Consider the following 15,320-nt stretch of genomic DNA (forward strand, 5'->3'; position numbering starts at 1 on the left):
TGGCACCCAGCAGCTGAACCGTCACCACCCCGGTCACACCCTGCATGCGCTCGCCCATCCGTTTACGTGGTCTCCACCTACACCTTCTGGGGTACACGCACGGCAGCTAGCAGCTCCTGACACTTACCAGGGCCGGGTGCCATGTCAGTCTCTTGTGCACTCAGTGTCATTCAGTCCTCACAACAGCTCCGCAAGATCCATCCTTTAGCCATTCCCACGTTACAGACGAGGCAACGGAGGCTTGGCAGAGCCAGGGTTTGCACATGACCTGCCTACTTGGTAACACCTCATCATAAGCACTTTCCTAGGCACCCATGACTTTGTGGGGTGTCTCCTTTGGACAGCAGAGCCAGGTGGCATTCTTCAGCATAGGTTCACCTACGGATTTCATTCCCAGTCACAGGCTTTTCCACTAATGTTGCTACCACGCAGTAGGGCTGAGTGCCTCTCTCTCTCTCTCTCTCTCTCGCTCTCTCTCCCTCCCTCCCTCTCTCTCTGTACGTATGTATGTGTTTCATTTTCGTAATCCCCAGCCAGCCCTGAAACATGCATCTAGCTTTATCAACAGCCTTAACCATGCAAGACAAATCGGCCAGCTTCCTAAAGACGCCACGCCCAGCACACAGTGCTCTGACCCTGCTGTACTTGCACCTACCTCCATGGCACCCTTGGCAGCCCGACCTTTGGGAAGACTGGCCGGGCCCAGGACCCCGGGACCCCGACACAGGCAGCTGGCGTGCCCATAGTGCAGCTTTCTTGGGGGTGGGCGGTCCCAGATACTCACGTTGGTTTGCCACAGATTTTCCTCTGGTACCACTGCTTGCAGTTGGTGAAGTACTTCCTGTTGGTGCCGATGACCTTCTGCACAGCGCACACGTTGGGGCTGGGAACCAAGTAGACAGGTTAGCAAGAGGGCCAGCACGCCCACCCTGCCCCGAGGTCCTTCCCCTCCTGTTGGCCTTCCTGGACCATCCGAACTTCGGAGAGATGGAGCACACATGGCCATTTTAGTTGTGGCACTGGCGTCGCCATGGGGCAGACCTTGGCCCTGCCCACCTGGATGTCTGCCCACGTGGGACCTGTGGTGGGACCTTCATGGGGAGCTGCTGGGGCAGCTCCATGGTGACAGCCAGGAGTGATCTTCCCGAACTGGAGGCAGGCAGTTTCCCTGACGAATCGCAAGACAGAGGAACGCAAAGCAAACACACCGAGGGCTTCCCCCAAACCCTGAGCTCAGGGAAGCTCAGGGGTCTCACAAAGCAGGGGGTGTACCTTCACCATCGACTCCTCAGTTACTTTACACGTGTCACCCACAGGTGTCATTCCGCATGCACAGTGGTTGGCAGGAAGCCTCACCCAGTGGCCCCATCACCTTGCCTACAGGAACCCGGCCAAAGCTTCTATTTGGAGTTGGGTCACAGAGGGAGAAGTCACCCTCATTACTCCTCTGTCCCATCTCTTATATTGTGGCTGTCACCTCCTGTCCTATAGGCAGAGGGGAGCGGCTCAAGAAAGCACAGTGACATAAGGACCTGAAGACAGGAGTGCTTAAGGCGGCAGAGGGACACACAGGCCAGCAGCGGGGAGGTCTGGGGCCCCTCAACCCAGCTGGGCCTGACCAAATGCCAGCAGATCTCTGAACCTCTGCTTGCTGCCTGGGATGCACAGTCCCCGAATAACCCCTGACGAATCCGTGCTGGCCACAGTCCAGCTCTACATCCTATTTATTGTTGTACGACCCTGGGAGTTCTTCTATCTGACCAAGCAGGAAACACTGACGGCTGATGGAGTCCCGGCCACTGGCCAGAGGTGTCTGGCGCAGTCTCTGTGGACGCAGCACCAGCATTCCTCTGCAGAGTGACTTTCCACTGCTGCTGTCCTCGGGGACACGAGCAGAGCTGGGGGCCGCTGGGGTCCCTTTCACACCAGGGGTGGGGGGTGGGGTGGTGGGAGTGGGCAGCAGACATAGGAAATTGGCGCTGAAGTATCAAGCATTTCTGGGCCTCCTGCCCCTAGCACAACAGCACTGCCATTGAACTTGGACTTGAAAGCCAAGTGCTTCGGGGACTCCGTCCAGTTTTTGATTGTTGATATTAACAAGTATGACTGCATTTTTAGCTCTTGGTATTATGTTTCTGCTTCCCTCCGGCAGCACCGACGCAGCTGGGAGTCAGGAGAGCAGGCCACTTAGGACTCTCCCTGCAGCTTTCTGTGTTGCACAGTTCCTCTCTGTCTCTGAGCTACAGTTTCACCACCTGTACAATGGGAGCGTGCAGGGGGAGATGGACGTGAAAGCGGAGATGGTGTTCCCGTGCTTCGCGGAGCACATGGCATTTCCTGGAAGTGGCAAAGATGCTCTCCTTCCCAGGTCACCAGTTCTCACTGTGGCGCTTGAACAAGGTCATCCTTTCCCACGAGGTGCCATGCCTGTGCGTGAAAGGCCAGGCAGCCCTAGGGTATTTTCAGAGACAGTGCAAGTCCACGCAACCATGCTGGTACCCTTTATATTCCACTTCTTGGCCCCGTGCGCCCACGTGTGACTGGGGCAGGGCTGTTCCTGTGCCCGAGATCACTCTGCCTGTCACTCTGACTATGGCCTCGCCAACTACACTGCAAGGAGCTCATCAAGAGGAGTGGCCTGCTGGGGTGTGGTAGGGCAGTGAGCGGATTTCTGAAACTTGTAATACAGAGCACGTGCTGCCCAGTGCCGCTCTGGGCTCCCAAGGACAGGAGGTTTGCCATAGCCAGGACCCTTGGTGGGGCCCTGCACTGTGGCCGGGTGGACAGGCCAGGCTGGGTTCCACGCTGCAGGGGCACCCCTGGGCTCTGCTTCTGACTCAGAGGTGAAGGGGCAGAAGGAACAGCCACTTCCCAGGCCGACTGTGGCATGGAACACAGCCTGGCCCACGGGTGAGAAAGCAGGGAGGGCACAGGCGAGCTGGCAGGGGTCATCAAAACGCCGCATGCGCCGTGGGCCTCACACCCACTCATCTTTCTGACCTTCCCTCCTAAGACCAAGGGGAGTCTCCCATTTCCCTGACGGTTCCTGGACACTCTGGTGCTCTTCTTCCCAGGATGACACTGAGGTTGGGAATGGATGTCATCCTGCTCCCAGCACCACCTCCCCTCAGACCGGCCAAGTGGTGCCAAAGCCACGGGCAGAGGATACAAGGGTAATTACTCCCTTAAAGAGGCCGCCGATACCCCTGGGAGCCCAGGGCACTGGCAGGTGTGGGGAGCCCAGGCCTTGGCAGCGCCTAGGCAGGCAACTTTCTCACCCCCAACAGGTGGTTTTTGGGTCTGAGGGCAGAGCTGCCCAAGGTGTGAATGCCAGGCCCCAAGGCAGTGGGGCTTCCCCTGGGGAACCATTGCGAGACTCTACCCACCCACATGTGGCTTTACCCATAAAAAGGAAGTCAGTACCACTAGGCTGGCTGGAAGTGGCAACAAAGCCGGCCCAGAAGTGAAGTAGCCACAACCTGCGTGAGCTGGGATGCAGAACACTGCCCACCTCCACCTGGTCCAGGCCAGGCTCCTCACCAGCTCAGACCCGCTGCCAGGGTTTCCCCCCAAACCAACACATCCCCTGCATCTCAAGGGAGTATCTGCAGTGCAATGTCCCACAGGTACAAACCCAGCTTCTGCTTTCAGATCACCCCAGGCCTAGTTTCAGTGCGTGCTCCAGGACTGCGGGGAGTGGACGGGGCCGTGTGTCTTTTCACGACTCAGTTTCCCCAGCCACACAATGAGCACAAGGCCCAGAGAATTCTGCTCTTTGTGGGGCAGAGGAGGAAGCACCCACCCCTGTGATGCCAGGTGGAGGGTGCAACTACAGCCAAGTGAACAGGGGCTTTGGGGCGCCTGGGGTGCTGCCACTTGGGTAGCCCCCGCCTCCTGTCTGGGGTCATGGGACAAGGGCCTGCACGGGATGGGTAGGGGTGCGTGCACCGCTGAGTGGGCTTGCCCTGGGCACCTTGCCACGGTGATTCTGGGAGAGCAGTTGAAAGCGCCACAGCCTCTGCCTTTTTGCTTGAGCTGGGGGTCGCTGGCCACTCCCCGACCTTTTCCTCCAGGCTTTCCAGCCTCCAAGCCGCACCTCCCTCCTTCCACCGCCTGCAGAGCTGGTCTTCCCCCGCGCCCCTGCCTGCTTTTCCTTCGGGCTTTGTCCCCTGCGCCCCTCGCCCTCTTGGATGCCTGCCCCCCGCGCGTGCGCTCCGAGCCCGGGGCCCCAGTCCGTCAGGCGCCCCCGGCGGGGCGGCCCGGCTTACCCGTGCTGGCGACCCCGGAGCCGGCTGTGCTGCAGCACCAGCTGGTAGGGAGACTTGGCGGGGCCGGCCAGGGTCGCGGAGGGGCCCAAGGCCAGCGCCAGGGCGAGGGCCAGCAGGCGCACGAGGAGCGCCATGGAGCGGGAGGACGCGCGCGGACCGAGGGACACCAGGACGCGCGAGCGGGCGGCTCCGGCGAAGTGAGGGTGCCTGGGCCGCCCGGGCCAGGTTAAGTAAGCGGCGAGCGGGAGGGAGCGGCCGCGAGGGGCGGGGTAGCGGCCGCGGCGCGGGGAGGGCGGGCCGGCCTGGCGCCTCCCCAGCCGCCGGCGCCCCCCGCCCGCTGCCGCGCCCGCGCTGCTGCTCCGGGCTCTGCCGGCACCCGCGCGCCCAGCGCTCCCAACCCGCCCTGGTGCTGGGGACACTGGGCGCTGAGCGGCCGCTGCCACTGAGGCTCGCCTCAAACCCCACTCCCTCCTCAGGCCCTTCACGCCCCAACCCCGGGGACCGCGCACTGCTCTGGCTAACAAAACACTACAGGGACGAATAGAGGCAGTGCTGGCCCCCACAACACTCCGCATGCCAGCCGCACCAGTGCTAATGGAGAGACCAGCAAACCTCGAGGCGGGGTGTGTGGGCCCCTAGCTGTTCCTGGAAACCTTGGGGAGGCCATGCACTCACTCATCCCCCCGCCCCCAGTAACAGCTATGAGCACCATGCACCCCTGGAGGAGCTCAGAGCAGAGAAACATAGTCACCTGTTGAGGAGGCAGGGATGCACCCAAACACCTATTAGTCAGGAACAAGCCACAAGGCACTCCTAGCCCTGAGGGGTGAGGGGAGGAGGAGGGGGAAGATGGGTGAGTAGACTCTTTTCGGTACTTTCTGAAAGAGCCCACAGCTGGGGAGATCCATGGGCCAAGCCATGGAAATGGGCCGAGGCTTTCAAGTCCAGAGGCCGCACCTGGCCCAGGCAGGTGACACTTGTCCAGTCTGAAGGATGAGAAGGAATTCGCTATGCAAAATGAGGTGCACATTTAGGGAACTCGAGTTAACTGACAGGAACACGCGGGGAGGTGGAGGGAGGGGTAGGGGAAGAAGGTAGGAGCACAGCAGGGCCCAGAGCCAAGCTCGGAGCCCTGGGTGATTGGGGGCACAGGCAAGGGCTCGGTCAGTGTCCTGAGCAGGCTTTGAGTAGATCAGACAAGGAAAAAGCAGGCTGCAGGCAGGATCAGGTGACCAGAACAGGCCATGGCAGAGCTTGGGAGTAGAGTGGGGATGGACAGTGGTGGGCCAATGGCATGGGTGTCGAGGAGGTTGCCTGTGTACCTCACCTGTATACCAGGAATGGGCGAGAAAGAAGCCACGGGCGAGTATGGTGTCTGGGGCAGGGGCATTCTGGTGGGAAGTGGTGCTGTTTTGGGGATGAGGGCCATGGAGAGAGGGGTCCAGGCCTGCTGTGATTTGAGGTGATTATGATGCATCCCAGTGGAGCATCCCGTGGGCAGTAGGACTGAAGATCTGGCATGGAAAGCCACGCCTGGGAGTCGTCCTGCAGCCTGGGGAAGGAGGGGGAGATGGGGAAGAGAGCAGGCCTTCAGGAGAGGGAGTGCCGACAGCAGCAGGGATGGAAGCTAAGAATGGGGAGCTGCCATGGGACCCAGGGAGTCCAGGAGCAGGGGAGCTGTCAACAGCCTGCGCCCAGCACGGTTCCGAATCGTATCCACCTCCTCAGAAACAGAGAGGTCACCGGGGACTTGGCTGTGGACAGCAGGATGGCTGAAGCCAGAAGTGGTGGCTGGTGGGGAGGAGAGCAAGTGAGTGTTTTAAGGCTGTGCTCTAAGAAGCTTGTCAGGGAGAAAGCCTGGGAAAGTTGAGGGAGGCTCCAAGATGCTGGAACAGCGCTGTCAGAAAGGAGGGGGACGGGGCAGGTCAAGGCCACCGGCGGGAGTGGGGTAAGGAGAGGGCTGAGGAGCAGGACGAGGCTGAGCTGCTGACTGGGGTGGGAGTGAGTGCAGGGCAGGACACAGGGTTAAGGGAGATTGTAGTTTGAGCATCGACCAGACTGGGAAATCTGTTGGGCATGGAGGGCAAGGAGAAGGAGGGGCAGAGGTAAGCTCAAGGCTTGTGCCTGGGAGGACCAGGGCAGGTTCGCTGCTCCCCTGGGAAAGGCACACCTGTGGGTGAGCCGTGACTGCAGCTCTCTGTGCACATGGTGCACGCACAGCCTCCTGCATTTTCAGGTGGCGGCAATGAACAGGAGGGAGCTGTATTCAGAGGTCTGGGGTTCAGGGAGGTGGAGGAGTCGGACACGCAGATCTGAGTCAAACACCCTAGTAGATGCTTGTGATTGTCATGGACTGATGCGCTCCCTTGGGAGGAGAAGCCAAGGGAAGAGGAGGAGGAGGTGGCAGAAGCCAGGGGGACACCCACCTGGAGAGGTGGAGGAAGTGGGGCCCCGGCCGAGAAGGATCCCTGGGGGGGGGGGGCACAGGGGCCAGGGAGGACACCGGGGAGGGCTTCAGGGAGCCACCAGGCAAGCAGGATTCAAGCTGAGTGGCTGGTTGCTAGCATATGGCTGGCATTCAGAAAGGCAGAGACCATAAGGCTATACCAAGTTTCCTGGAGCATTGGGAGCTGAGCCTGTATCTTTTGCATTGAAGACTAGGGGTGTTCTGCTGTGGCTTTGACCTTGAGTAGAGTGAGGTCCTTCTCGGCCTCCTCCTCACCCCATCTCCCCAGAAGGGAGAGGTGGGACATTTACTCCTCTGGCTACAACTGGGAACCAGTTCCTGTGTTGGGGACCTCTGCCACTTTGGGGAAAATGATCTGCTTGTCCTCTGTCCAGGTGGGGACCGTATTGCTCCCTGGGGAGCACAGAGAAGCACATACTTGGGTCTGGATGGAGTAAGTGGATTTTCCCAAACCAACTTTCTGAGAGAGGATAGGGTTGTGCTTGCTGGCTCAGGGTCCCTGGACTGAGCTGCATCTTGACTTTGCCTCCTTTTTCCTCTCGTGATGTTTATTACCATTTTCTCTTTACCCCTAGACCCAGAGATCATAGTAGGAAGAAGTGGTGATTTCCACCCCAGAAGATTCCATCTGCTGACTGCCTCAGCCCGTGAGCCAGTAGAGAGATGGGTGTCTTTGGCAATGAGTCCACTCAGTGAGTCAAAAGCATGGTAGCTATGCTTATAAGCTGGGGAGGTTGGACTGGCCGGGGTGAAGGTCCAAACCGCAGTGCCCCATGGATTGGCATCCGAGTATGAGCTGCTGCTCAAATAACCCCTTTGTGGAATTGGGGTGGTCCTGACCACAAGGCTGGGGGAAGAACTGAAAGGAAGTTCTTGGGATGGGTGTACACTCTGAGGGGAGGAAGCAGCAGTTGGAAATGTTGCTTGATGGTAGACACTTAACAGCTTGGATCCCTGAGCCAGTCTTCGCCAGTGAGCAATGGCACTGGTGTAGCAAATGTGTTGAGTGCTCTGGGAGCCCTGACTTGGGTTCCAGTTCCTGTCCTGCTACTTTTCAGCTGTGTGGCCTTGAGCAGGCTATTCAGCCTCTTAGAGATAATAATAAAACATATCAGGGCCAGAGTTGTGGCACAGTGGGTTAAGACACTGCTTGCAACACAGGCATCCCATATAGTAGCACCAATTTGAGTCCCATTGCTCCACTTCTGACCCAGCTCCCTGCTAATGCACCTGGGAGTACAGAGGACAATGGCTGAGTACTTGGGTCCCTGCTACCCACATGGGAGAACCAGATTGAATTTTGGGCTCCTGGCTTTGGCCTGATCCAGTCCCAGCCATTACGACCGTTTGGGGAGTGGCCAGTCGACATGAGTTGCTGCAATTCCTGTTCCCTCTCCCCAAGAATTATTCTAGACAGTAGAGGTCACTGAGAAGGCAGGAGACTTTAGTGGCTCTAGAAGTAATGACCTGAAAATGCTCATTTAATAGATTGAAAGAAAAACCTCTCTCTGCTGCTGTCTGATGGCTTGTCACAGGGTACTGGAAGGCACCCAGAGACACTGCAGCATCGGCTGAAGCCCAGACGCTGGCCCTGGGACCGGGCACGCTTGGCTGCATGACAGCTTGTAGGGAAGCCGCACCTTTGATGCACGAGGCCGGGAGCCTCCAGCAAGCATTAGGGCTCTGGGGCAAGTCAGGTGATCCCGCTGGACCAGACATCCCCCATCTGTAAACCTGACGTTTGATGACTGGAGTTTTTCCATGAGCTCAGGGAAGAGATTACAGTAATGCTTTACTCACTGTTCAGATATTTAAAGAAAAAAATCCCCACCCCGTGCCCTCCCCTGTCACCCCCTGCAGAGCCATACAAGGCAGCACCCCCCTAATGCGGGCGCGTCCTCCCACCCCGGAGCAGTGGTGACGCAGCCCTGGAAGGAGCCAGATCCTCCGTCCCAACCCAGGCAGGCGCAGCACACCAAAGAGCCTTTCACTGGGAAAGGATTTTTTTTTTTTTCTTGGTTGTTGTTCTTTCCATGTCAGACAATCTAAACAGGAGAAAATGAGGCTTTTTTTGGAAGAATAATTACTCGAAGTACTAGGTACTTTCAAGAAATGAGTGCTTTTGCAGCCTGCGGCACACACGAGATCTCTAACACAGTGTAGTGTTTGAAAATAACCCTGTGGTGCATGGCAACGGGGCTCGACCTCTAACAGTTCCCCACGAAGGAACCCTGGAGAGAAATGGGTCTGGGTCTGTTAGGGGGAGAGCTGGCAGTCACAGCTGCTGGCCCCAGGCCTGCCAGCAGCCCCACTTGCCCAAGGCCCTAGTGATGTCTGGGCATCAGCAGAGCTAGGGGACACAGCCAGGATCAATTCCAGAGGGTACCTGGTCTTCTGAACTCTTTACCATGTGGCTTATTAGGGAACTCTGGGAATCCATTCCCCACAAGGTGCAAGGGAGGAAGAAGGGTGAGGACAAGATCACATCCGGGGGGACAGTGCCCCACCCTTGTTAACACAGAGCCTGTGGCATAGCACTTGACACACAGCAGTCGTTCCATCCCAGAAACACCTGCGCTTCCTGAAATTAAGGAGCAAACACAGTATGTTTGGGGGATTACATATCTCAGTTTTCAGGAGTCGTCTTCTGCCATTTGGCCACGCAACATGAGATCTGCAAGTCGCAGCATGAACGCTACCCCAGAGCTTCATGGAAACACAGAATCCTAGACCTCCTCCAGACCCAGAGTCGGACTGCGCATTTTCACGAGCTCCTTCAGGAACTGTTGGCCAAGCATGGCCTACACAGTCATGTTAGATAGCCAGAGCTCAGATCTGATTAAAACAGGACTGCACGCATGTAGCCCTTGTCACAAAAAGGAGTACACCTGAAAACATGTGCCAGGGGCTCTCAGCTCATGCAGGGGGCCCGACACACACTGTGGATGAACGATTTTTTCCTCTGGGTGTGGTTGAATGTGCAGTATCTTCCACACACTGAACAGGGACAGGAAATTGGGTTCTGTCCCAGGCATTTTCCATTCTTCTCCTTTCAAGGCCTGCATAGGGTGCGGGTTTGGACCACGGTAATAACAGGAACTAACAACAAACCTGCGGCTTTGGGCACCATGATTGACAGCAACGTGACAGCTGTAGCTGTCCCCAGGAAGGCATTAGGTCCCCAGTGTTTATCTCTGAAATGACTGGCTGTTTGCACAACTTCTCCAAACACTGGCTTTCTTAATCAGGGCTTGCCAAATGCTACTTGTTGGTGGGAATCCAAATTTATTTTCTAGGGAAATTGATTTTTCACAAGAGAGTTCCATTGATTTGGCTCAGCTAAAATATCTTAGAAGAATCCAGAGGCAGTGTTGAGGTTGCTTTAATTGCCTGACCTCAAATATTTTGCAGAGTGATGCCTACAATTGGTTGCTGGTTTGAAGAGCAAAGCTTCCCTGCCTGTTTTCTCTGCTCCCCTCACACTTCCTCGCATGAGGGCAAAGGTGCCAGAGACAGAGACCCCACCCAGCAGCAATGCATTCTAAAGCATGGGGACCTCCCCCCCCACACCACCACTACAGCTCCTTCCTCCTGCTCCTCTTCATTCCTTTGATCTTGCAAGGTTGGAAACCTCGCACTCAGTTCTGCCTCTCCCCCTTCTTCCGGTCCCAAGACTCTGCAAGTGTTCTTTCCCGATCTCTCCCAGCCCCCACCACTCGAGTGCCTCACCTCCTCCACCACAGCACATGATGCTTTCCCTGCAAAGCCAGCTTTGCTGTTGGGATGCTTTGCTCAGGCACGTCCCCCGGCTGTTCATTCTGCAGGCTTTCTCATGGATGCAGTCTCTCCTTGCCCTCACAGCTGGTCTTTGCAGCGCGGCCTCCTGAGACTCTTTGACAGTCTCATACTAAGCCATGCTGGAGCACAGGTCACACATGCCGATCCGTTTTGAAAGGTCTGGCCTACATCCCTCCCAGGGCAGCACACGCCTAGTCCAGGGGGAAGGCCAGGACAGATGGAGACTCTCGTGGGTGCTGCTTTAGGCGGCTGTGCCATCATGCACCTTGCACTGCATTGATCCGTGTGGGCCTGGCTCCCTCCACAACCTAGTGGGCATTCGGTCCCAGCATGGAGCAGCGAGTGCTCCCACATCGCATCCTGATTCTCTGGGTGTTCCCCCACGCTCAGCGACAACATCTCAGCTTCCTCAGTGGCAGTACTGCGCTGGCGTCAGTGGAGAAAGGAAGGCAGGCTGAAGCGGCTGTGGCTGCTGGCTCTACAGCAGCCATTCTGCTAAGCCGCCTTCCAAGACCCCAAGACTTGACCCTTATCCTGACATCACCCCAACCCACCCGGCCACAGAACACTCTGGATGTTTGAGTCCATGGCATAGAAGCAGGAGTGTGTGCAGGTTGCAGAGCCTGCGTGGCGAGGGCCATAGCGTTTTGCCTGTGTGGTTTTACACTCTGCAGCCTTTTCAATGTCTAGCTCGACACCATGGCCCTGGCAAGAAAGGAGAAACTCATACCCCATGCAGATGGCCCCAGTGTACCCAGATGGACTTCTCTGGACTCTCCACTGCCCCTCAGCCAGCAGCTAAGAAGACAGGGCCTGGGGCAAGGTCTTAGTATTGACTGGCTGTAGCACCCCCTCCCCAGTTCTCCCCAGAATTTCTCCTCCAGTCGCCCAAGTGGGGAGCTCCTGATTGTCCTCTGGGCTCTGAACAAACCACACCGTGGCTGGCAGCTAAGAACACAATGTCTAGGATGATGCAGGGAGACAGGGAAAGGGACTTGGGCCACTGCTTCTATTCCACTGCTGGGCATAGATCCAAAGGAAACAAAATCAGCATGTTGGAGATTGCAGCACTACTGACAGTAGCTGAGATGTGGTGTCAGCCAAGGTGGCCATCAGTGCATCAGGGGCTCAGCAAAACGTGGAATGGCGCAGGTGTTGTGGCACAGCGGTTAAGCTGCTCTGGGGGAGTCCACATTCCATATCAGAGTGCCTGGGACTCTGCTTCTGCTTCCCATCCATCTTCCTGCTAATGTGCATGGCAGGCAGCACATGATGGCCCAAGGCCTTGGGTTCCTGCCTCCCATGAGGAGACCCGGCTGGAGCTCCTGGTTCTTAGCTTCAGATGGCTCAGCACTAGCAGATGGAAGATCTCTCTCTTTCTGTCTCTCTCAGTCACCTCCTTTCCAATAAACAAATACACAAACCTTTAAGAACACAGAAAGAAAATGTGGTATGTATACACAACGGAATCTCAACCACAGAAATACGCAAGTCTTGCTACTTGCAGCAGGGGAATGGGCCTGGGGGTTACTATGTAAGAGAAATAAACCAAGCACAAGAGGACAAATAGCACATGTTCTCACTCATTGGTGAAGGCTTACCAAGTCCATCTCCTAGAAGAGAGTAGATAGAGGCCACTAGAGACGACGAAGCAGAAGGGGAGTGGGGTGAGGGAGGGGGACATCGGGAGAAGTTCGGGAAGGAACACCAAAATACAGCAGGATGGGAAGGAGTTCTTGTCTTCTACAGCACAGGGAGGGAACTACCATCTGCCACAGGAAGAGTCAGACAGTGAGAGAGAGAGACAAAGGTCTTCCTTCCGTTGTTTCAGACCCCCCCCCCCCCCAAATGGCCGCTACGGCCGGCATGCTGTGCCGATCCGAAGCCAGGAGCCAGGTGCTTCTCCTGGTCTCCCATGGGGTGCAGGGCCCAAGCACTTGGGCCATCCTCCACTGCCTTCCCGGGCCACAGCAGAGAGCTGGACTGGAAGAGGAGCAACTGGGACAGAATCCTGCGCCCCAACCGGGACTAGAACCCAGGGTGCCAGTGCCGCAGGCAAAGGATTAGCCTAGTGAGCCACGGCGCTGGCCTGCCATGATTTTTTAGATTTCACAATGGCCAGAAAATAAGTCTAAATGTTCCTAATACATAAAAAGACAGCTCTGTTAGGAAATGGACATGCCATTTACCGATGTGATCGATGATCATACTGTGCCCCATAAACACGGACAAATATTGTGTCAATTAGAATCAAGACACCGCAGCCAGGACTGACCTCCAGGCGCCTGCAGATAAGGCTGTGGGTCCGAGAATGAAGCGGACAAGCAGTCCAAAGAGGACTCAGACAGGAATGCATGGGCACACATGGGCAGGTGCGACCCCGAGCCCTTCCTGCATGGAGTCACTCTGTCCATGCAAGGTTGGGAGAGGTGACAGAAGTCGGCAGAGCAGTGTTGAAGGCAGCAGGCAAAAGAACAAGGGTCCAAAGGGAGGCAGTCCGGCCCCCGTGTCTGCCCTACCAAAGCCCCTGTGTGCACTGTGCCTCCTCCCGGGGGTGTAACGCCATAGCTTCTGACACCCCTTAGACCTCCTTGCACAGATGTTTACTGAGCAAAGCGTCCCAGGTCCCAGGCAGCCACTGTGGTGAACGAGGTAGCTGGCTGGCACAAGGCCAGTTGGCCCTTCCCCAGACAGGCAGGGAACTGGGCTGCCGGAGCCCCAGTGTGGATTCCTCAGGAGACCAGGGTTCCTTTGAGTGAGTTCACTAGAAGTCTTCAACCTCCCTCAACGACCCCACCATCATGGCCCCAGCAAGAACGTGCTGTGCTTGGAGCAGAGTGGACTTGGGTGAGCCAGTGCTTCCCAGGCACGGGAGCCATGACGGCGTATCAGCCCAATGCTCCTCCAGTGCCCACTGGTGACTCTGGCCTCCCACTCACCCCGAGGTCTTCCTCTGATGAAGCCTGCAGAATTTCAGTTAAGTATGGAAAAGCTACTCACCTAGCACAGACAACAGGGGAACTGCTACCTTAAATCCGAGGTAAGCTCATGCCTGCCTTGCCCCCAGGGTCTGGAAAGAAGTTGGAGGGGTGTACAGCCCTGACACCTGGCTGTCTGTAGCTTGCCGCCTCCCGGAGGGAGGGAACACTTCCCAGCCCATCCCAACCTACCCCCAGGGGATCCTCCAGGCATAAATTTCTGGTCTCAGCTCCCATGGGATCCATAAGCAGGTGGGAACAGGAGTCAGCAAGCTCCTGCCATTCAGCACGAGTTGTCCAGATCCCTCCTGAGCCTTCTGAACTCTGTCTGACTTTCTGGTTGGCAAGACAGATCACTTTCTTTCCTTAATGCATTTCACACTGGGGACAGCCCAAGATATACTAAGCAGTCATTTCTCTTTAAGCACCAGGAAGATTTGTAAAATAAGAAGGGAAAGGTAATTTCTTTTTTGGGGTGGGGGAGTTACTTGGCATAATTCCAAGTGTGACAACACTCTGGCAGGACACATTAAAAACATCTTCTTTAATTCCTCTTTTACTTACTGATCAAATCTCAATGATCTGCCAGATAATTATTCAAACCAACATCATGGTCGCTTTAATATTTAATACACCGAGATCCTAAGACAAGAAAGGATGGGAATGACCCCTGAGGACTGTAGGAAAGATTGGATCGTGCACGGGAGCACATTTGTGAAGTAACAGTTGACCCAGAGGTTGTTAGTCTTGTTATTCTACATCCGTAAGAAATGGTTACGGCCAGCATACGGGCAACCAGCTTGCTCCAGAAAGCGGCTCTTGACCGAATCTACAAACACTTAACTCAACGCTGGCCAAGAGCCTGGTCCAGAGATGGCTGAGTCATTCTCCGGCCGGGAGGCGCTTGCAGTCTGGTGGGGAGCCGGCGGGGGTGGGGGGAGCACAGACAATGAAGGAAGTGGCGATTGTGGGGCTCTCTCTTGAGCAAGAGCAAGGAATGCCAAAGCAAAGCACCCAGCCTCATAGCACAAGGCAGGGGTGGGCGGCAGCAGGGCCTGGGGGGAGGGGAAGGAGGTGGGAGTGAAATGAGCCAGAGGGGGGTGGGATTCTTCCCAGAAGAGGTGATTCATCGTCTGCTTGGGAGCCAGGCCAAGGCGGCAAGGTAGACTGCAACTCATCAACCCAGAGCCCGGAGACAGGCTGAGCGCGAAGACAGAACCGCTAGTCTGCATGTCTGCTTCTTGTTAGTGCTTTACCACGCCTGAGACGCACGAGGACCTGCAAGGATTGCTACCCTGCACATTCGTTCTTCGTGGCCAAAGAGAATGGCCTTCAGATGTTCGCATTTAAGATCGCCCTTTTATCCCTCTCTGCTGTACAGAGCCCAAGACACTACACAGCCTAAGCCTTGCTTTGGTCCTTGTCAAAGAGAGACCCAAGTCTTCTCCACGGCACTTTTCAAACTCCAGAACTCACAAGCCCTGAAGCTGACCCCGCACGCCGCTGGGTTGTATTGGCATCTCCTGGGCACCATCCGCAGCTAACACCGCCTTGCCCTGGCGCTGTGCAAAACACAGTCCAGCTCCTTCCTCACCTCCAAGTTGTTTACAGACTTAAGGAGGCCAGGAAGGGCAACAAGTGTGTATTTGTGTGATGTGCAAATAACAGGCTTGCTTTGTGTCCAAATCCCGAACGTTTGTACAAATCCTGTTGAGCCCTAGAGACACAGGCAGCTGAGTTCTGCCAAGCGGGGGAGGGGTTTAAGCTTAAGACAGAGCTTAAAAGGACTTGGCTGAGTAATTAAAGTAC

The 15,320-nt window shown here is 56.4% G+C and overlaps 1 protein-coding gene across 1 annotated transcript in view; it reads right to left on the minus strand.

Annotated features, from left to right (window-relative positions):
- TGFBI (transforming growth factor beta induced) overlaps positions 1–4,417 on the minus strand; it is a 29,490-nt gene extending 25,073 nt beyond the window's left edge. The window contains exons 1-2 of the mRNA XM_062189100.1: positions 4,269–4,417; positions 785–883 (exon numbers count right to left, since the gene is read on the minus strand). Of these exons, the coding sequence (XP_062045084.1) occupies positions 785–883; positions 4,269–4,402 (233 nt within the window). The 5' untranslated portion in view covers positions 4,403–4,417. The remainder of the gene's footprint in view (positions 1–784; positions 884–4,268) is intronic.
- Between the last annotated feature and the right edge of the window lie 10,903 nt (positions 4,418–15,320).

The sequence above is a fragment of the Lepus europaeus genome, chromosome 4 (assembly GCF_033115175.1).
Source record: "Lepus europaeus isolate LE1 chromosome 4, mLepTim1.pri, whole genome shotgun sequence".
NCBI lineage: Eukaryota > Metazoa > Chordata > Mammalia > Lagomorpha > Leporidae > Lepus > Lepus europaeus.